We start from the raw sequence: 20,894 nt of genomic DNA on the forward strand, positions 1-20,894 counted from the left end.
AATGTCACCCATTTCTGTGCTTTTGCTGTCACATGCAAACCTTTGGGATTTTAGGAACTGATTCTTTACGTCAAAGTAAATATGGTTTTCCAGAGGGACGTGATGATACTGAGGTCCCGAGGCCTGGTGGTTTCCTATAAAATGTCCCTTCTTCTCTCAAACGCATGGATGAAGTGCTGACTTATGAAGGGGTTTCAATGCCAGCTGGTTGGTGGGGCTAAGACATCAGCCCTATCATCTAGGGACAGAGTCGGATCAGGGCGTGCCCTTGTTGGGTCTCTGAGTACTCACTGTGACACTGAGGGCAAGGCCTCTCGGCTTCAGTTTCTTCAAGTGAAAAATGGAGACGGTCACAGTGTCTTTCTTGAAAGGTTGTTGTGAGGATTAAAGGGGGCGGGGGCGGATCTACGTAAACACAACACAGTGCGAGGGTGATGTCAGCAGTATTGTTGCTGTTACTGCCAGCAGCGGCTGGAAGAGCAGGAGCTGTAGCTTCCCTGGACGCAAAAAGAGTTTAGATTCAACAGCAACAAAAAACTGACAATCCAATTAAAAAATGGGTGAAGGAGAGTTCTCCAAAGACAACATAGAAATGGCCAAGAAGCACATGAAGAGATGCTCCCCATCACTAATCACTAGGGAAATGCAAATTAAAACCACAATGAGATATCACATTGCAACCATTAGGATGGCTGCTATAAAAAAGAGAAAAGAGCAAGCATTGGTGAGATGCAGAAAAAGTAGAACCCTTGTGCATCGCTGGGAGGAATGTAAAATGCTGCAGCCACTGTGAAAAACAGTATGGCAATTCCTCAAAAAATTCAACATAGAATTACCGTACGATCCAGCAATTCCACCTGTGGGTATTTACCCAAGAGAATCAAAAGCAGGGACTCCAACAATATTTGTGCACCCATGCTCACAGCAGCATTATTCACAATAGCCAAAAGGTGGAAACCCGTGTCCACTGACGGATGGATGAATAAACAAAATGTGGTGCATACAAACAATGGAATATTACTCAGCCTTAGAAAGGAAGGAAATTTTGACACACGCAATATGGATGAAACTTGAGGACATTACGCTAACTGAAATAAGCCAGTCAGGAAAGGATAAACACCATGTGATTTCACTCATCTGAGGTCCCTAGAAGAGGTCAAATTCATAGAGACAGAAAGTAGGAGGGTGGCTGCCAGGGGCCGGGGGGGAGGGAGGAATGGAGAGTTACTGATTAATGGGGACAGAGTTTCAGTTTTGCAAGGTGAAAATGTTCTGCAGGTCGATGGTGGTAATGGTTGCACAACAATGTGAATGTACTTAATGCCATGGAACTGTGCACTTAGAAATGGTTAAAATGGTGGATTTTATGTTATGTATATTTTGCCACGATAAAATTAAAAAGTCTGGGACCCACAGAGATAGTTTAGATCAAGGAACCAGTGTGACACATAAGCCACCTCATGAGACACACAGGGGCAGACTCTCCAAGGAAGGTAAACCATGCCCCGAGAGGGAAGCCGCCCAGCCTCTGGTGAGGGTGACAAGAAAGCCAACTAGAAGACAAGGCTGGGACATCCATAGCAGTGCTCACTGTGGTCCCTTCTGTGTTCAATCTCGGGGAAACTGAGGCAGCACAGCCAGCATCCTTATGTCAACCATGGGCTTCTCTGCTTAGGGGTGTGCATGCTCAGGGGCCCCTGGAGGGCAGATGAAAACATGCCTCTCCCTGGACACATCCACTCCCTGCTTTCTGTGTCCATGTTCCACCTTTCTAGTCTCTTCCCTTCCACCTCCAGCGGCAGAGCTCACCTCTTCCTCCTCAGTGCCATCGGTGTCGCTGCCCGGGGGACTCCACCTCCCCTCTCCGATTGTTGGGCTCCACTCAGCTGCAGGAGTGACAACAAGATCTCGTACTGGGCGCTCGCTCTGGGCCAACCACTGTTCTAAGTGCTTCGCATGTCTTATGTCACGTAACTCATCCAACGAATCAACAAGGAAGTTTCTATTAGTGCCCCATATTAATAGAGGAGAAAACAGAGCCTCTTGGGATGGATCAGGAAGGGTGGGTAGGAGGAATGAGCTAAGGGGATGATGCTCTGTGGCCGGTATGAGCACAGGCCCAGTAAAAAGCAGTGTGGGAGGGCGTGAGGATCACTTCCGTCAGTTTAAAGTGCACAGAAGGTGAAAGAAGTAGTGGCTACGATGGAGTCAGACCCTGGGAGGCCGTGACAGCACGAAGGCTAAGGAATTCAGACTCCCTTCTATAAGCAAGAAGAAACCTCTGACAAGCTTTGGAGCAGGGGAGAAACCACCACCAGCATTGAGCTTTGGAGAAATTATTGCAACGCCAGAGTATAAAAAACTATCCAATGTTGGGGAGAGACTAGAGGCAGGGAGGGAACTGGTTATGGGATTCCCCTCTCCCTTCTCTCTCTCTCTCCCATCTGAAAACAAGAGAAATGCAGTGCTTTAATCTACATTTGTAAAATGGTCCCAAACCACCCAAGAAAGTGAGCATCGTATCCAGAGGTGAGGAGTCCTCCAGTGGCTGCTGAGTTATTTGCATCTTCTCTGGGGTGTGGGAGGGGAGGCCTGGTGGCGAATCCACACCCTGACCTGTGAGGGCAGTGAGGCCACTGGATTACAGAGATAGGAAGCAAGGGGCTTCGCTGCTCCTGGAAACGGGCTCCCACCCACGAGAAGAGAAAAGCAAAACCTCATTTGCACCTGGACAGCCAAGACGCTCACCTTCAGTGCTTTGGATTTTGTGGAATTAAAATGGCCATAGAAGCTTTCACAGCCCATAACATCTCGGTTTTATAACAGCAAAGAGGGGAGGGCTTTAAGGCTGTTCTGCCTTGACCCCACTCCGACACTGCATCTCACAGATGAGCAGATGCACAGACAACAATGCACCCATGAGCTGCGCAGGACCACCCAGCCTGCAGAGGCTTTATTCTTTAGGATTCACCAAAGTTAATATCTCAGGGTGTGTAAGAGTCGTGAATACATTCTAATGGGTTTACTGTTTGGGGTTATCCTAGCGTCTCCACCCAGAAGTCACTTTAGTTTTGCTTATTGATAGTCCTCTATCCTTAGAGTTGGCTGTGAAAAGCACAGATTGTTCTCTCCTTTCTGGTCTCCGCAAACACACAGCTTTCTACACAGGGAGCCACCTGGACAAACGAGAGACAGTAGAAAAACCCGTGATCAAAAGGCGAAAAGACTGACAATCATTTCCACGGAGCTGCGTTCCCCCCCCCACCCCCGAGTTTAACGGTGTCAGATGCAACCAACCTCGTTATTATTCTTTGTTTCAGTTGAGTTGAAAAGTGTCAACCCAAATAGGCCACATTCGCTGTGGGCCCTTGTCCTCCGTAGGACGAATCATGTCGTATAATGATAATTAATAAGAAAGAACATCTGGGTATGGCGATGACTCACTCTTTCGAATGCTTCACAGTCGTGAAGGGGAAAATTATTCATCAGCCCGTGCAGCCTCCAGGGTGCAGGGTCTTGAAGACACCCCCACCCCAACATGCAGTCCCTCAGCTTACGCGATCAATCCAGCAACTAAATGTTACTAACTACCCTTTCCCAAACGTTGTGGAAGATGCAGGCAAGTGTAACACAAGGGACCTGGCTTCTAAAATTTGGAAGATAAGGCACAGACATACACAGGGAACAAAAGGAATAACTCTACCAGGGAGTCTGTAATAGTGCCAAACGATAAGTCGGCAGACAATAGAGCTTTCAGAATCCAGAGGAGGGCGAGATCGCTTTCCGCTGTGATGGTCCAGGGAGGCTTCTCGGAAGATACAGAATTTGCCTGACAGCAGGGATGAAAAGAAAGGGCTTGACTGGAGCAGAAGAACACTAAGTAAGAAGTAGACTAGGCCTCGATAACTGATGAGACATGGGGGAAGCGGAAGAAAGTGAAAGTCGATTTTGAAGAGAATGAGAAGCTCGAACCAGTCACCCAGAGAGACCCAGCTGTGGGGGAAGCCAGTTTAGGGGGACGTGCTAGAGTTTCTTGGCTACATACCCAAGTTCAAAGGGATCAGTGGGCACCTGGAGCTGGAGCATCCGCATGGAGATGGTGATGAAATCCTACAGATCAATCCAGAGTTCACATAGCTCTGACACTCTGTGGCCCAATCCCTCTCTCCTCCATGCTCTCCATCAGTGCACGCAGCAGCCCAGGGCCCCTCTCCAAGACTCTCAAAGGCAAGAACCAGATCTTCATCCTTTCCCCCTCCAACACAGCCCAGTGCCTCACCCTCACGGGCTACACGATGGAAATGAATGGATAGGGGTTCTGAGAATCAGAGTCACGGACAACAAACGAGGAGGGGATCATGGGAAGAAATACATAGCTAATAATGTCCACTGAGATACCAAAGAAAATGCCACTTTGGTACAGGACTACAGGAGAGGATGTTTCCCCTGCTAATCTCACAAAGAAGAATATGGAAGTGAGGGGGACATGGAAATCTGATCGTGAGCACACAAGGAGCTGGTGAGTGTGGGGATACCCAGGGAAGGGAGGTAAGAGAGCAAGACAGATGCCGCTATAGAAGAAAGCCAGAAAGAGGACAGGACTGTGAGTAGTGCCTTGTCCCAGGCCAGTTCCTTGCACTCAACATGGTTGTGTCCAAGGCCCCTCATAAGGTTTCTGTGGGGGATCTTGGGAAATGATTCCCAAGATCAAGAGGACATATCAGAAATGGCACCCAGTTGAAAGGCCTCCTAACAGGCCCGATTCTAGACCTATGGATCTCTCAGCTTGGTGTCTCCCAAATGTCAGCCATTCATTTTCCCATGTCGCAACTTTGCCATCACTGTGCACCAGCTACACCATTATTCATGTAAGTTTTTTTTTTGAACTGACTTATATAGAACTTGAATTTAGACTGGCCCTAAGCTACAATATCTATGAAACATGTATTTGCTTTGGCTGTTTTATTTTCTATTACACACTAAAATAAATATAACTTAAAAACTGTCATCTCAACATGATCTAAGATTATCGGACATATCCTTAGTTGTAAACTCAGGCCCACTTTGACGAACACAGTTTCAGGCTATGTGGAAAATTACCAGGGAGCACCCACAAAATGGTTTAGCAGGTTCTTTTTTGAATCCCGGAAAACCAAACTTGAATTCTCTACTGACCACATACCCACAACTGCAGGAGTGAGGTCCCCGGTGTGTGCGCAAAGCACCACAACAGCAAAGGGAAATGCAGGGACTACCCACGGTAAGGGGCATCCGACACCTCTGCCAGCTTCCTATTAGAGAGGAAAAGAAAAGGAAGAAAAGAAAGACACACCCAAGCTTGAAAAAAACAAAAATGGTGGACAATCAGAATCTGAGGGAAGAAACTCCAAGAGCCATTAGGCCAGTGGAGGAAATGGAGAAAATCTTACAAACAGAGACGAATTGTGAAAGGGGAAACAGCACTTCACACCTTCACCACGCTCTGTCTCTAACTTGAGATGCACTTGGTACCTACCTCGTTCCCTGCCCCCAATTTGAGATGCAGGATCTGCACTAACCTGGCCGCGGAGCAGCCAGCCCCCTACGGCACGGAAGCTGCCGGAGAACTGCTCTTCCCTCCCCATCACCCATTTCGGCACAGCAATTCCCAGAAAACGAGTGAGCAGGACATATAGGTGGGTGCAGGGGCCTTGGGAGAGGTGCTAACCATTCTAGGAGGCATGGATCTACAGGTCAAGCCTAGAAAATGCCCAGCAGCAGTGCACGGGGATGGGAGCAGGGGAACAGTGAATTCTCATGCACTCCACCAGTTTGGAAGATCAGAGAGAGCCAAGCAGTGGAACAGCAGTACACTAAGTGAGAGCCAATCTGAAAACAAGAACTAGACAGGGAGATGGGTGCATCATTGAACCCACAGGTAAGCAACTGTGAAGGGGATTCAACCTTCCACCAACTGCACACATGCCAAGGCCAGCGACAGACTATGTACATTCTGTCTGTTGGTATATGCAAAGTCTACACAGATCCTGCCTTGTTCAAGAACCAGTAAAGAGGCGGGTGGGGGGGTGGGGGGTGGCGGACATGGAAGAAGAATGAGGAAATGCCACCCTGAAGGCTCAAAGGAAGAGCACATCTCAGATAGTAACTCAGAAGAAAATGTCAGGAAACTGCTAGAATGCAAGTGGTAGCCTCTCTGAAAGAGGAACAGAAAATCATAATGGAAAAAACCAGCCAAAATAGAAAGGGTGGCACAAAGGAGAAAATGGATGTGATAAGGATTATATGAAAATTACTCATTTACATCACCTTACCAGTTGTGGATAAATAAAAGTACAAAAAGTTAAATCAGTAAAGTGCAGGGTAAATTAAAAGGACCTCTCAAAATTGCAAAGAAAGAAAAGCAAAGAAATAAAGAAGCAATGTATATTTAAGAACTACTCCATTAGAAAAGTTCAGAATAGATTAAAAATCAATAATCAATTGCAAAAATAATAAAAGATAATAAAAAATCATGCACACAAACAGGCAAAGAGAGAAGTCCCCAGGAAATCAGTTTTTCCTCAGACCTTTCCTCTATTCGTATTAATGGTTACAGGACACTTCCCACTGGACTAAGAGCTCCCTGAGGTGGGGACCTTGTTTTGCTCACTGCTCACCAGGGCCTGGCACCCCTCTGAAAGTGCCAGAAACTGCTAGAAGACAAATTGCATGGAAGTCAAAGTCTCACGGGGCACGGTCATTGTTTTGTTCGTTACTGTGGGTGTTCTACAAAGATTTGTTGAACGATGGAACGAACTGAGCCGCAAAGATGAGTTTCTCTCCAAAAAGTCTGAGATCCAGGCCATATACATCTAGCTAAGGTGTATTCACGTTTAGCGTGAAAGAAACAGGAAGGTTCTCTTAAGCACACAAGTGAAGATCCACCCCTGCTCACTTTCCAGGCACTGAGGGATCCATTAAAATTAGGAAGAGGACAGCGGGGCAGCAACCATAGAAATGCATCTGTGAGTCATTTCTTCCTTGGTGCAGACCCACAATTCAGAAATCCAGTGAACTGTGTGCCGTCTGGGATTATCCGGCTCAGGCGTGAAGCTCGGTGCCCTGGTTGTTGCCTTGGACTGTCTTCTGCTTCACTCCCATCCTGGAGCCAGGAGACAGGTTTCCCTGCAGCATCCTTCAGGGCCAGTACGGACGAAGCCTCCGGCCATGTGTGGGGAGCACTTATAACTGATGCCGCCCTTCTGTCCGAGCACATGCCGACAATGGGGATCCATGGAAGCTTGGGGGACACTGTGCTGAGAGAACCACCAAACAGAAAGTCTTTGTCTCCCCCTCCACCCAAGCAACACTGAGCCGTACAAAGCACCATAGTGGCCACTTTCTCTGCCAAGGAACTTGAGTAATGATTTTCTGCATATTTAAAACTCATATTGAATGAACTAAGTCTTTTCCCCGCTAAATCAGGAAAGACTAATAAACCACCCAGTGGCCTATGCTTTCTGTCATCAAAACCCTCTTTTGTATCATCCTCTCTACGAGCTGTTCTTGCTTTAGAAATCAGAGGACGCAGCACGATCTCAACTATGGAAATAATGCCCTCCCACCCCAAATGAAGCAAGCACTAAGGGAGGGCACCCTACAAAGGTCATCATTGTATTGTGGGGTCCCTCTGGCTGTTTCACTTATATTTATTTTATCACACTTTAAAATTTTATGTATTAATTTTAAAAATAAAAAAATTCACTTTTGCCTTGTTTTAAAAATGCGTTTATAAAATTACTTTTACAATCAGAAAAACACTGCCCTCCCCCAAAATCAGCATATACAATTCTAAATTGAGTCCAACTATGTAAACAAATATATATAGCAGAAAAGGGAAGAGAATGCTAAATATTTTGATTTCTGCTTTTCTGTATTTTCCAAGTTTTCTATAATGAGTACATCAATTTTAATGCATTTAAAAAAATCTTTAACTTATTCTGTTACGAGCAAATGTATGAATATAGCCTTATTTAAAATATTTAGATAATATTTGCTAATAAAATCCCCCTTGACATATCCCTTCTCACTTGCCATTCTCTATAAAGGGCAGTTTATCAGATTAGGGTTCACTGTGCTATCTTTCAAGTGGTGGGGAGAGTTGGGGGTTTTGTTTTCAAGAAAACGAATTAAATTAAGACGAAACGAGCAACACTAAAAAGCTTTCTGAACCAAGGCAAGGCTGACACAAAAATTAGAGACGGAAGGGACCTTAGAGACCATTTGATCTTGTGTTGCCATTTTACATCTTGGGAAACTGAGGCCCAGAGACAGACAAGGACTGGACGCCAAGTCTCCCCTGTCCCAACACAGAGTCCCCTCCTTCTCACTCTTTGGCTGCCCTAAACCTTGGAAGTGAAGTTGCCGTCATGGCTAGAAAACTGGCTCTGGTCAGATGGCACAGCAGAAGCCAAAGCCCCACTTAGGACAGCTCCCGGGCTGACCCCAACACTGTGCTGTGCAAGGCGACCTTTACCAACGAGTTCAGCTCTCTGCTCAACCACGAGTCACTTCCCCTCTGTTTGTGGCCAATGAGTCCCCATGAAGGGAGGGGCCCGGGAGGAAACATCTGTGCACACGAGAGGAGTGAAGTCATAAATGCACTTGATTTTCCTGTTGGCAGATCCTCTTCTGCCTCATTTTTTTCCACTCATTGAAATGCAAAGCTCCATTCCAACAACGGGGACTGGAAGATTCCAGAAACTTCTAGAATCCACAACCTCCACTTTGCAACAGAGATGCTCAAGACAAGGTATGCATGGATGCATTGAGGTGTGGGCAGGGAGAAGACACAGAAGCTACAACCCCATAAACCACTTGATTGCCCACAGACATCCATTTGCTGGTCCCCAAACCCAGCTTCTAGTCTCCAGCCAGGCAGAGAGGAAGTTCAAGCATAGGTTCCATGGCTTCCCAGCCATATAAGCTCACGCAAGTCACTTCACCTCTTTGAACCTCATCTTTTTTATTTTCCACACATAAAAACGGAAATACTACCGCCTAACTTCACAGAATCCTTGTAAAGATTACCTAAGAGGGCCCAAACACTGGTTGATACTCTGTAAATATAAGCTTTGCCCCGTACCTTCCCATCCCCATTAAGTCACTGAGCAAACCTTTGAGGAAATCCATCAGCTGAGGTCACCAACGCTGAGTCACTCACTCAGGGTGCACCCCTGGGGCTTTCCCCTCCCGCAGCCAGAGCGAACCTCTCCAGAATGACACCTTCTAACTTTTCTTACATAGACTGAGCTCATCGAAGGAGAAGAAGGAAGGGAATATGAAATGGAATCACTGTGCTCAGTGGGCAAGATTAGAATTTAGAGAACCATCAGAAGGGGCCGGTAAAAACCCATGGAGCCAAGAACACTCGAGTCCACTGGGGCCTCGGGAAAGCGGGCGACCCCCAGCAAACCAGGCCAAGAAACACGGGGCCTTGGATGAGAGCGGCACGCCAACCAGTGCAAGGCCCTGGCCACCTGCCTGAAGCCGCCTGCACACGCCTTCATTTGAACTCTGTTGCCATCACCAAGGACACCCAGAGAACACCCCTCACACTTCAAGCTCCTAAAAACGAGACAGGTTGGATAAAAGGACAAAAGGTCAGGTTTCTTTTTTCACCATCGTTCGTCCCCAAAGCCGATTCCACTGCCTGTACTTCCACCATCAGATCCTGTCTGTTTATTGTTCTCAGCTGCTGAAGTGCTGGCTATTATGAGCCAGTAACTCGTATATATCATAGCTTATTTGGCCTTGACAAGAACCATGGAAAAGTAGTATTGTTACTTTCCTTGTATAATCGAATAAACCGAGGTCTTACACCTAACAAGACACAGAACCGGTTTGAACCTGGTATCCCATCTCCAAGGCCGGTGCACTTCCTCCTCACCCCCAGGCGTCCCCCACACCCCCATCATACTCAGGCTCCTCTGCAGAGGCCAGGGACCCTCCAGGCAAAGGCAAATCCTCCAGGGAGAAGTCAGAGTTGAAGCCACGACCAGCCAAGCCCCTGACTGTCAATGTCACATGGTAACAGCTGATTGCCGGTGGGGAGCTTCGTTAACCCGAGGGAGAGGTCAGGGCAGAGAAGGAAACTATCAAGATAAGCGTTTCCAGAGCCAAGAGCCCTGACCAGCACCCACGGGTGAAATGACACTCAAGGAGGATGTTGACTGAGCACCACAAACTGAGTAAGTGTGAGCAGCTTTGTTTGTGAGCTGGCAGAGCTCGGGGCTCCGGCAGGCAGCCCCTGCCCATCCACAGGAAGCCAGAAATAGAGGCAGCAACGAGGCTCGGCCGGGATACAGCGCACCAGTCAGGATGGGGTCCGCCTCGCTCTGTCCGGTGGGCCACGCTCCTCACTCCTTGCTGTCTGCTGGGAGAGGCAGCCCCCCACCCCCACCTCCCTCCCTCCCACGTGAGCTGGTCCGCCCCTCACCTCCGTGGCTGCCCTTGTTTGTGGCCTATGATGAGCGGTCCTCATCTCCTGCTCCTCTGAGCTCCCGAGAACCAGAACAGTGTCTTACTCAAATCTGTCCCCAGAAACAGAAAACATCCCCAGTAAACACGTGTTGAATTGAGGGCATTCCCCCAAGTCTCTAAGCAGGCTCTGTAAGCCCACCTAGAAAGTGGGTGTCTTACTTTCCAGGAGTCACCTGGGCACCAGGGTGAGGAAGAGGAAGATGGGGAGACAGGAGGTAGAGGCAGAAACGCTGCCCCGTGTGTTTATCTGTTTCACACTAGGAGGGCCTGACGCACTGCAACGCTGTAGGGGACTCCATACCACAAACAAACTGAACGGGCCTGGGGGAAAAGGTCATCAATGGCTCGGTCATGGGCTCTGAAACAAGCCTCTCGGGCCTTGGGCCCTCCAAGTAGAAATATTCGGAAAAGACCAACTCTCTTAGCTCAGTTAAACTGTCCACTAAAGTAATCATTACGCCTTGAGACAGACACAAAGCAGGCAGAGGTCAAGTGATCACCTCTGACAACAGCAGTCTGGGTCACCAATGCTAGATGTGAAATGTATACACGTGACTGGCTCTTATCCATACGTTTTTAAAGAACTAGAATATTATTTTCACCTAAGGACTCCAGCACATGAATGCCTGGTCACCTTCAATAAGCCTGAGCAGCCAACCGATCTCTCTCAATGTGATTCAATGCCCTGGGCTTATCTGCTAGGGTCACACGCTCGCTGCTTCTCCCTTGGGAGATAGCCCAGCGACCATCCATCTCTCCAGGACAGTGGAAGGCACCAGGGCTTGTTCACCACTGTTGCACTGATATGCCGCACAGACAGAAGTGTTGCAAAGCCGGTGGCTGGACAAAAAGAGACGGGGATTTGCTGGGATCCCCAAAAACTGGAAGGACTCCTCCAGCCCTCAAAGCACACGTGGAACTCTGCCTGGAGTAATGGGGGGGTGAAACCTCTGACTCCTTCTCTTCAGCTGGGGATCCCTGCCTCTCCTCCCCTCTGGGCCTTCAAAGGACGGAAAGTGACAACAACACGTACAGGCACCCTATCCATGCTCTGGGCCTCAGAGCAGTTGTTCTCAACCCTCAGCTCTTCCAGCTGCATCAGAAGGGCCGTTGGAACACAGACTGCTGGCCCCATCCTCCGAGTTTCTGTATCAGTAGGTCTGGGTGGTGCCCATTCATCTGTATTTCTAGCAAGTTCCCAAGTGATGCTGCTGCTGCTGGTGCAGGCATCATACTTTGAGAACCTCTGATTTCGAGAAAAGAAGGAGCCTGTTCTAAGTTTACCTCTACCCCTGGAAAGCTAATCTTTAAGACACTCATAAATTCACTTTCAGAAAGAAAGAGACATTTTAACATCTTCTTGAAAAACGTGGCCCTCTTATTTTCCCTCTTTTCATAGACACGGGCTCAAGATATATTTCACATTTCCCTAACCATAATAAAACATCAAAAATCAAATGAATAATGGCAACTGTTCCATTATTGGTCTCAGTGCTGGTGAACAGCAGAGATGGGTGGGGACTGTGGCAAACTGGAGAACCCGCCACTCATCATCAGCATATTGTTGCCATGCAGGATGACAGGCTCTGTGTTGCCAAAGCTACTCATTTTTGCAAGAGAAGCGGGATATCTGAATTTTTAATGTGAAATCTGCTGATTTTTAGATGTTGGCAACCAACTCAAAAATTTTTAAATGAAACCATGGGCAAAAATGAAAACAAAACAACAAAAAACCCCCACAGTTCTGCACTTGATTTTGCCCGTCGGCTACCAGTGTGCAACTCCTGGTTTTAATTGTTGGGCATCTGCATAAGCAGTCATTTGAAGACAGGGCTGTCTCATTTTAAGGAATTGAATACCGCCATCCTAAACTAAGAGTATGAATTAGCACTTCCACCCTATACTAAGCATCCTTTTAGCCGAGACCTCTTACTACCAATATCTCCTGGTGGTTGCAGCTGGATGCCAGCTATCAGTGCACACTTCCCAAGGGCTGCAAACGTATGGCTGACTCCCTCTCACCCCAGAGCCACGCCACCCAGCCTAGGTCTAACTTTCCTTGGAAGGAAGGCATAGGACAAGGTTTCTGCGGCAGAAGTTTCCCTGGAAAGTCTGTCCTACTCTGTCTAGGGAAAAGTGGCACCCCCTCAGCTGATGAGAGGGTTCAGAAGGGGAGGAGGCGAGTGAAGAAGCTGAAACAGCTTAAGGAGTGAGGCCTGCACCAGCAGCTGCGGAGGGAGGCAGAGACGGTGGTCAGAGGCAAAGCTGGGCACGGAGCAGTCTGAGTGAGCGAAGATCAGGGATCCAGGAGCTGAGGAGAAAGTGAGCCAGGCATGGCAGCCCCATTGAGGACAAATGCACATCCACGGGGTCTAAAGGTGAGATGACACTGTTGCCACAGTGAGCAGAGAGATTTCCCTGGGGCGGCAAGAACGGGGGGCAGGAAGCCAGCACCCTCAAGAGTGCCTGGTGGGAAGGAAGCTTGGCTCCACCCCTCGTGGGAAGAGCAGGGGATCCAAACCTGCAGAGCTCAGGTCGGGTGGGGCCTGGAGACGTGTGTGCTGGGCCGCTGAGAAGAGTGCGGGGTGAGGGAGCAGCTGCCGCCGGAATCGCAGGCCTGCTTCTCAACCTGCCCACGGGGAGCTCTCCTCCTGCCTGCAGGTCCTGGGAGAAGGGGCTGCCTGCCCCTTCTAGTCCCCAGACCTCACGCTTCCCCAGTGGTCTGCTCCTTGCCGTCTGTGCTGCACGCTGCACACATCAGCTTCTCAAAATGCGGCTTGCATGGGGCTCTCTCCCGCTGAGAACTCCTCCCTTCTCCTTCCCAGTTTTCCATGGAAAGGAGATCCCATCCTTGGAAAGGAGATCCCAACCATGAACAGAAGAGAGAGTTCAGGCTCACTAGGCCACCACTCAAGGTCAGCAGCTTCCACACTTTCTTTTTGAAAGTCTGACCCACATTAAAAAAGCACATTTTACTTCACGACTCAATATACACACAAAGCAAAAGTTTCATGGGCCGATACTTGCCTTAAACCACATGCAATGCACTCTGATATTCCCCATTCTACTTTTTACGCTGGCTAACGCCGATTACATACGTTGTGGGCTTGTGACTCACGGTTCAAAAAAACACTGCTTTAGCTGGTCCCGGTCCCCTTTGTTAAAGATTTTATTTTTCCTTTTTCTCCCCAAAGCTCCCCAGTACATAGTGTCTATTTTTAGTGGTGGGTCCTTCTAGTTGTGGTATGCAGGACGCCACCTCAGAATGGCTTGACGAGCGGTGCCATGTCCGCGATCCAAACTGGGGAAACCCTGGGCTGCCAAAGTGGAGCGCACGAACTTAACCACTTGGCCACAGGGCCGGCCCCTTATAATTTCTTTCTTTCTTCCTTTCTTTCTTTTATTTGAGGAAGATTAGCCCTGAGCTAAGTTCTGCTGCCAATACTCCTCTTTTTGCTGAGGAAGACTGGCCCTGAGCTAACATCAGTGCCCATCCTCCTCTACTTTACATGTGGGACGCCTACCACAGCATGGCTTGCCGAGCGGTGCATAAGTCTACACCCAGGATCCGACCCGGCAGACCCTGGGCCACCGAAGCAGAATGTGCGAACTTAACTGCTGCGCCACCAGGCTGACTGCACCCCCCCCATCTCCATTTTTCAGAATCCCCTCCTTTACCTCCCTTTCTAGGAATTAGAATAAAAGGTTCCTTCGCTCCCCTGTTCTTGACCCATCCAGGCAGAGATGAATGCTCCTAATTCTGAATCTCCCAGCTCACGAGGGCTGTACACCACTCACAGGCACTCAGATTATAATCGTGCAAATTTTCTCCCTTCAAGAACTGGGTCCAAGTCTTTGGATGCAGTGCACTTAAAATGTTTGTCAGATAATGTGATAGGAGAGAAGCCTGAACAAGATTTTCAACAGCGATAAAATCATACTGCGTTCCACAGCACTCCAAGAAACCCAGTCTTCAAAGAACCCCTCTGTCGCTGGTGGCACCTTCTCCCACAGGGGACGGGAGCTGTGCCCTGACACTCAGGGGACAGCTTACGGCTTCCAAACATCTCCGCCCTCCGACACATTACACCCCCACGCAGGGCTGGAACGCAGTCCCGGACAGGTTCACACTGGCAGAACGCTGATTCCGCACCCCTAGTGCTTAGGTGGGGAAATCCAGCCCCAGAAAAGTTGACACAACTGTCACACAGGAAGAGGCTGAATCCACATGAATCCCAGTTTTCTAGCCTCCAACCTCCACCCTCTTTCCAGAAGCCTAAGTAGCTGCTAATCCCGTTACATAATCATGTCTTCGTTACATGTCCCCCAACTTGTGACATGAGAAAGGAACACCCTCAAGCTGTCCTGACCTTGAGACAGACCCTGCACACGTGCAGCACACGCACATGAGTCAGGAGATCCTGTGGACCTGACTCCTATCCCTCTTTCTCCCTGACTGGCTGTGTGACATCTTGCAGAGCACAGCACCTCTCTGGGCTTCTCCCTCATATAGAACCCAAGGAAGCTATACCTGCCGACCCCAAGGTCCCTTCCAGGCTTCCCTTGAGGACTCCACCTGCACCATTTGGAGCCATTTGGCCCTGACAGGGACTGGCCACATTCGAGAACTAAGAAAAAACAAAATGGAGTTGGCGAGGATCCAGAACAGCGCACTGAGGTAAGTCAAAGGAAACAAGAAAAACTCACTTTCCACTGAGTGCCCCTCAGACACCACCCCTGCCCCAGGGGTCTGCTCTTCTTCCCAGAGCCTTGGGTCCCTGTGTGGCCCAGACTCACTGAAGGCCTCAGGAGGGGAGACAGGTGCGGAAACAGAAGAATCTCCCGGGCCCCTCCAAAGCAGAGCCAAGCCCCAGCCAGGCAGGAGGCCAGCTGAGGACAGCTTCCCTGTGGCACGAGTGGCTGGGCCTGGCTCCCGCCCGGCTCCAGTGGGCTCCAATGAGCTTCGAGCACCTGCCCCGAAGATAACCAGCACTGCCCCAGGTTCCGACTCACCTCAGCCCCGCGGGCCCTCCTCTTGTAAATCTGACACGCTGGTCATTTTCTGCCACCCTCTCCACATCCGCTGCTTCCCCGTGGCATCAGCTAATTCACCGTGCAAAGCAGCATTTATATATAGAAAGTTGCAGCCACGCAGGTTAGCATTAAAATAGAGACTTGACGTTGCCGTGGCAACCAAACAAATGATATTCAAAATGAAAGAGAAGTATTCTGCAATCGAAAAAGCATGTCCACAGCCTTCCAAGGCAGCTGCACCCCGTTCCCCCGAGGGCGGGTGGGACACCAGAGAAGGGACCTTCCCTCCCACAAAACTCCTCCTCCCCATTAAGTCAACTGCTCTGGTTTCAGCTGTGGCCACGGCCCCTGCACAAGCTCCTTCTGAAAGCCAGCTCCCTCCCAGAGCAGGGCCAGGCCAAGACACTGAGGGAGGAGGAGGATTCTGACCAGGTGTGTCAATCTGCAAAACCACGTCTCTTCAGGCACCAAGGGGAGGCAGCCTGTGGCCCCGGTACCATTACCAAAGATGCTTCTGGAAATGAAGTTGGCTTTTGCCCCTGCCCACCACAGGCAAAGGATCAAGAGGCATCAGTGAGCTGTGTGACGTTTGGCAGCCTGCTCCACCTCTCTGAGCTTCAACCTAAAAATAAGGGGAACCAGGGGATGCAGAAGTGGCCCGGAGCCTTCCATCTCTGATTCCAGGACGTGCATTTTTTTCTCCTTTGTCGCCTCCTTTTTTGACATTTTTCTTGTTTCCCTGGTCCCTGGGCATATGCCTTAGCCCCTCCACACATGTCCTGATATTGCTGGCGCCCCTAATCACATGCAGAAGCCACTGCTTCCTAGCTCTGGTTCCACACAGCCACCACCCAGAATGTTCACAGCCTTCAAGGCAAAGGGTCTGGATTCAAATATTCGAGGAGCCACCAAAAGGCTGGGGGCGGCCCTGGACAACTCTCTGAGCCTTTCTGAGGCTCATTTACACATTCTGAACTCAAGCAGGATCTAGAATGACTAAAATTTAAAAGACTGACAACACCAATTGTCAGCAAGGACACAGAGCAACCGGAATTCTCATACACTCCTGGTGGGAATGCAAAACGGTACAGCCACTCCGGGGAGCAGTTCAGCAGTTTCCTATAAAGTCAAACACACACACACCATACGACCCAGAAACCCCACTCCTAGGTATTTACCCAGGAGAAGTGAAAACATATGTCCACACACAGTCTTATACGTGACTGCTCACGGTAGCTTGATTCATAACAATCCCCCAAACTGGAAACAATCGAGAAAGATCTCACTGGGGACTAATGAACAACGATGGTACATCCATACAATGGAATACTACCTCCCAATACAAAGGAACGAATCAGTGATATATGCAACAACCGGATTCATCTCCCAGGTATTATGCTGAGAAGCCAGTCTCAAAAGGTTACATATGGTATGACTTCATTTACACAACATTCTCAGAAAGGCAGCACTATACGGATGGGGGACAACCCAGGAGGGGTTGAGTGGGGGAGGGTGTGAATGCAGAGGGAGAGCACGAGGGCGGGTCTCGGCATGATGGAACCATTCTCCGTCCTGGTTGAGGTGGTCACGGTTACGTAAATCTATAATATGTGTCAAAATTCAATGACCCGTACACCCCAAAAAAGTCAATTTTACTGTATGACAACTGAAAAAATAAAATAAATGCTACTTTCACCTTGAAGAAGAAAAAAATCACAGAGGATAACACTTTCTCTCCATAGGATTATTCAGATCAAACCGTGGGGTCTTCACACATAAACTGTAAGGTCCTGCAAACTACTAGTCATTAGCACCATTTTTAATTACAAACATCCTCTTCTTGGTCTACACCAGTGGTTCTCAACTGTGGGCCGGCAGCATCAGCAGCATCTGGGAATTTGTTTGAGAATACAAACTCTCGGGCCTCAGCCCAGCCGTCCTGAGTCAGAAACTCTGGGGGTAGGGCCCTGCAATGTGTTTGAACAAGCCCTCCAGGTGAGTGGGTCTAATGCAGGCTGAAACTTGGGGACCCCTGGTCTCTCTACACACCAATTAGACCCAGCTAGGCCAGCCCTTCATGGAATTGTCTGACCCACGTCCCTTTCATATAAAAAAGACACGGATTCAGATGGTATGTTTTTCCATATCCAACTTGCTCACTGACTCTTCCTTTCTTTCCTTCTCTCCTGATCTCTGCCTTTAGTCTGCCCCAAGCATGGCCAGCTGTTGCCCTGCAGGGAGGAGTCAAAGGCCACAGCTCCAGCTGCCCACCCCAAGGCAGCAGGTGACATGAAACCACCTGCTATGTCAGCCAGGACACCTGGAATGAGGTATCACTGTGACCTAAGCTGAGGACCCAGCAGGCGCCCTTGGCTGCACAAATCCACGCCTCCCTTCTGACCCAGCCCGGCTCCTGGGCCAGCACCAGAACCAAGTGTGCCAGTCCACTTCCCACTCTCAACTCCTGGAGTGCTTCTCGAATCAAATGGGAACCTCCTGGTTGTCCCAATGAACCCTAGAAAAGCACAACTTCCTACTCACCCCAGAACAACGACTTCAAAGCCGCTTTGCATGGTTTCTGGCTCCACAGCCACCCAGAGATGACAGATCACAAAGAAGAAATCAGAACCATGTGGGTTTCGTATTCAGCAAAAGAAACAGGATCTCAGCATCGCGGTTGGGTCCAAGAAACCCAGGGGGTTGTGTGTTTGGCCCAGAGCCTGGGCTTGGTGGCCCCCAGCACAGGCTGGGCTCCCCGGCCTCTCCTTCCCACCCACGACTCCCACAAACAGTGCTGGCAGCGCCCGGCATGCTGCCCCTCCTGGCCGAGGTCTCTGCGAGCAGTGCTGCTTTGGCTGCCAGACAGTGTTTTATTGAGTTTTTATATTCTCTTTTATGGTGCAGCTTCTTTTCTAGTTTCGTCCAAATACACACAAGCACCGACAGGAATACTGTGCCATTAATGACAGAGTGACAGCTCCAGGAGCCTCTGGGAGGGGACCCGGGGGGAGCAGCTGTGGCACCCCCTCCCTCTTACACCACTGGTTCCTTCCTCCCAGAGCCAACCATGCTGCATGTACCGCTCCCAACTTCATTCTCATAGCAGAACAGAGACACTCTTTCTTCTCCCAGTTTCTAGGGAAACAATATGGAGCTCCACACAGCCAATCTTTCTGAACCAGGGGCGACTTGGCCCCACAGGGGACATCTGGAGACATTTACTGGTTGTGACGATGGGGGTGGGAGAGATGGGCAGGTGTATCAGTTCTGTAACAAATTACCACAAATTTAGTGGATTGAGACAACACAAATTTATTATCTTAGAGTTCCATAGTTCAGAAATGGGCCTCACTGGGCTAAAATCAGGTGTGGGCAAGGCTGCGTTCCTTCCAGAGGCCTTTAAGAAGGATCTGCTTCCTTGCCTTTTCCAGCTTCTAGAGGCTGCCTGCATTCCTTGGCTTATGGCCCCCTCCTCCATGTTCAAAGCCAGCAATGGCAGATCGGGTCTTCACACTGCCATCTCTCCAGTTCTCTCTTCTATCTCCCTCTTCCATTTATAAGGAGGCTTGTGACTGTATTGGGCCCACTTGGATAATCCAGGATAATCGCCCCATCTCAATGCCAGCTGATTTGCAACCTTAAATCCATGTGCAACCTCAGTTTCCCCTTGCAATACTCACTGGTTCCAGGGACTAGGACGTGGACATCTTTGGGCGTGGTGGGTCATAACTGTGCCTCCCACAGGGGGTTACTGGTGTCGAGTGAGTAGATGCCAGGGATGCTTCTAAATATCCCACAATGCACAGGACCACCCACCCACAACCAAGAATTATCCGGCCCCAAAATCAACAGCACTAAGATTGAGAAACACTGGTACGGCCTAACACTGACCGGGCCTTAGCTGGTTCCCAGTGACCCTGAGCCAAGTCCATTTCCACAGAGAGGTCAACCGGAGCACTTCTGGAGAAGTCGGAGAAGCTCTGGTCCAAAATTAGGAAGGAATTTTTTTTATCATTCTGTTAAATATTTTAAAGTAGATTCTGCAACTGTTCCAGAATCATCCTCAAATGATTCTCGTTTGATATACAGAAAATACAGACAAACTTTAAAAACATATAAAATGCATCTTGCTTGGAGAAGGCACATGAACACAGTGGGCATAAATCATTTAAATCTCTTTAAGGGAATAGCTTCAAATAACATAGTTAATTCTGCTTTGCTGTTGGGTTGCTTTTTGGTCTCAGAAATCCCTGAATTAGCAAGCCAGAGCTGCTCACATCCCCATTCCCTCTCTACCTCCCCCAGGAGTGCTGAGCCACCATTAGCTGGTGACAATTCCTAATGACCCTGCAGATCTCACTCCCCACACCAAATGCTCTTCCCACCCCCACCCCACCCCCCCCCCGGGCTCCTGTGGGTACCCAGGGGAGTCCTGCCCTCTCGGGGTGCAGCTGGGGCGGCCTGGGGAAGGGACGGCTGCTCAGGAGGCCCTGTCCAGGCCTGCAGATGGCAGGGGGCACCCAGAAAGTATGGTCCCCCAGAGAAGGCGACCCCCATTGCACGCTGTGATCCCGTTTGTGGGCTGGGTTTCCCAGAGTGGACCAAGACGGGGCAGCAGAGCCGGACTCTGTTGGTTTCCTCTGTGACGGACTCCCCTGCAGGGGCAGGCAGGCAGGGAAGAGGAGCCCCTGCTCCCTCCCACCTCCATCAACGTGATGAACGGAGACACGGTGGCACCTGGCATGGGTGAATGTGCATGCATGCACGCAGACGCAGGTCCCCAAGCCCTACGCCCCAAGCGAGGCCCTGCCATGCTCTGCTCAGCACAGCGATGCGCTCAGTGAACTTGTGTGTGGCAATTAGGCCACATTTGCTGCCAGAGCCACCATCTCTGCCCCAAAGCCCGCAAGCAATGGCTCTAGTGAAGCCTTGACACACGACGTCTGAGATACTCAGGGACTCGGGACCACCTGCATCAGGACATGGGCTGCACAGCACACCGTGCTGGTTCCCTGGGTTGTCCCATAAACATTCGCCATGCGTCTTCCACGCTCTAGACACCCCACCTGAAACCACCGTGGCCAGCCAGACAGGAGAGCCTTGCCCACCAGGAGCCAAAATCCAATGAGGGGAAAATTGACAACACCCCGCTCCATTCACGCCCATCATCTCACTCAACATTCACACCAGGGACTGGCCCAGTGGCACAGTGGTTAAGTTCACGCACTCTGCTTCGGCGGACCAAGTTTTGTGGCTGGATCCCAGACATGGACCTAGCACCACTCGTCAAGCCACGCTGTGGCAGCATCCCACATATAGTAGAGGAAGACTGGCACAGA

At 49.7% G+C, this 20,894-nt stretch overlaps 1 protein-coding gene across 11 annotated transcripts in view; it reads right to left on the reverse strand.

The window, feature by feature from the left end:
* Window positions 1–20,894, reverse strand: part of GAS7 (growth arrest specific 7) — a 219,070-nt gene that overhangs the window by 101,734 nt on the left and 96,442 nt on the right. For 2 of the 11 annotated variants that reach the window (XM_070226550.1, XM_070226548.1), the window contains exon 1: window positions 18,097–18,430. The exons of 7 other annotated variants lie outside the window; for them this stretch is intronic. In XM_070226550.1, the coding sequence (XP_070082651.1) occupies window positions 18,097–18,128 (32 nt within the window). In that variant the 5' untranslated portion in view covers window positions 18,129–18,430. Of the gene's footprint in view, window positions 1–15,534; window positions 16,008–18,096; window positions 18,431–20,894 lie in introns of those variants that run through there. 2 more of the 11 variants (XM_005597782.4, XM_070226553.1) reach the window with 2 other exon arrangements.

This window comes from Equus caballus, chromosome 11 (assembly GCF_041296265.1).
Source record: "Equus caballus isolate H_3958 breed thoroughbred chromosome 11, TB-T2T, whole genome shotgun sequence".
NCBI lineage: Eukaryota > Metazoa > Chordata > Mammalia > Perissodactyla > Equidae > Equus > Equus caballus.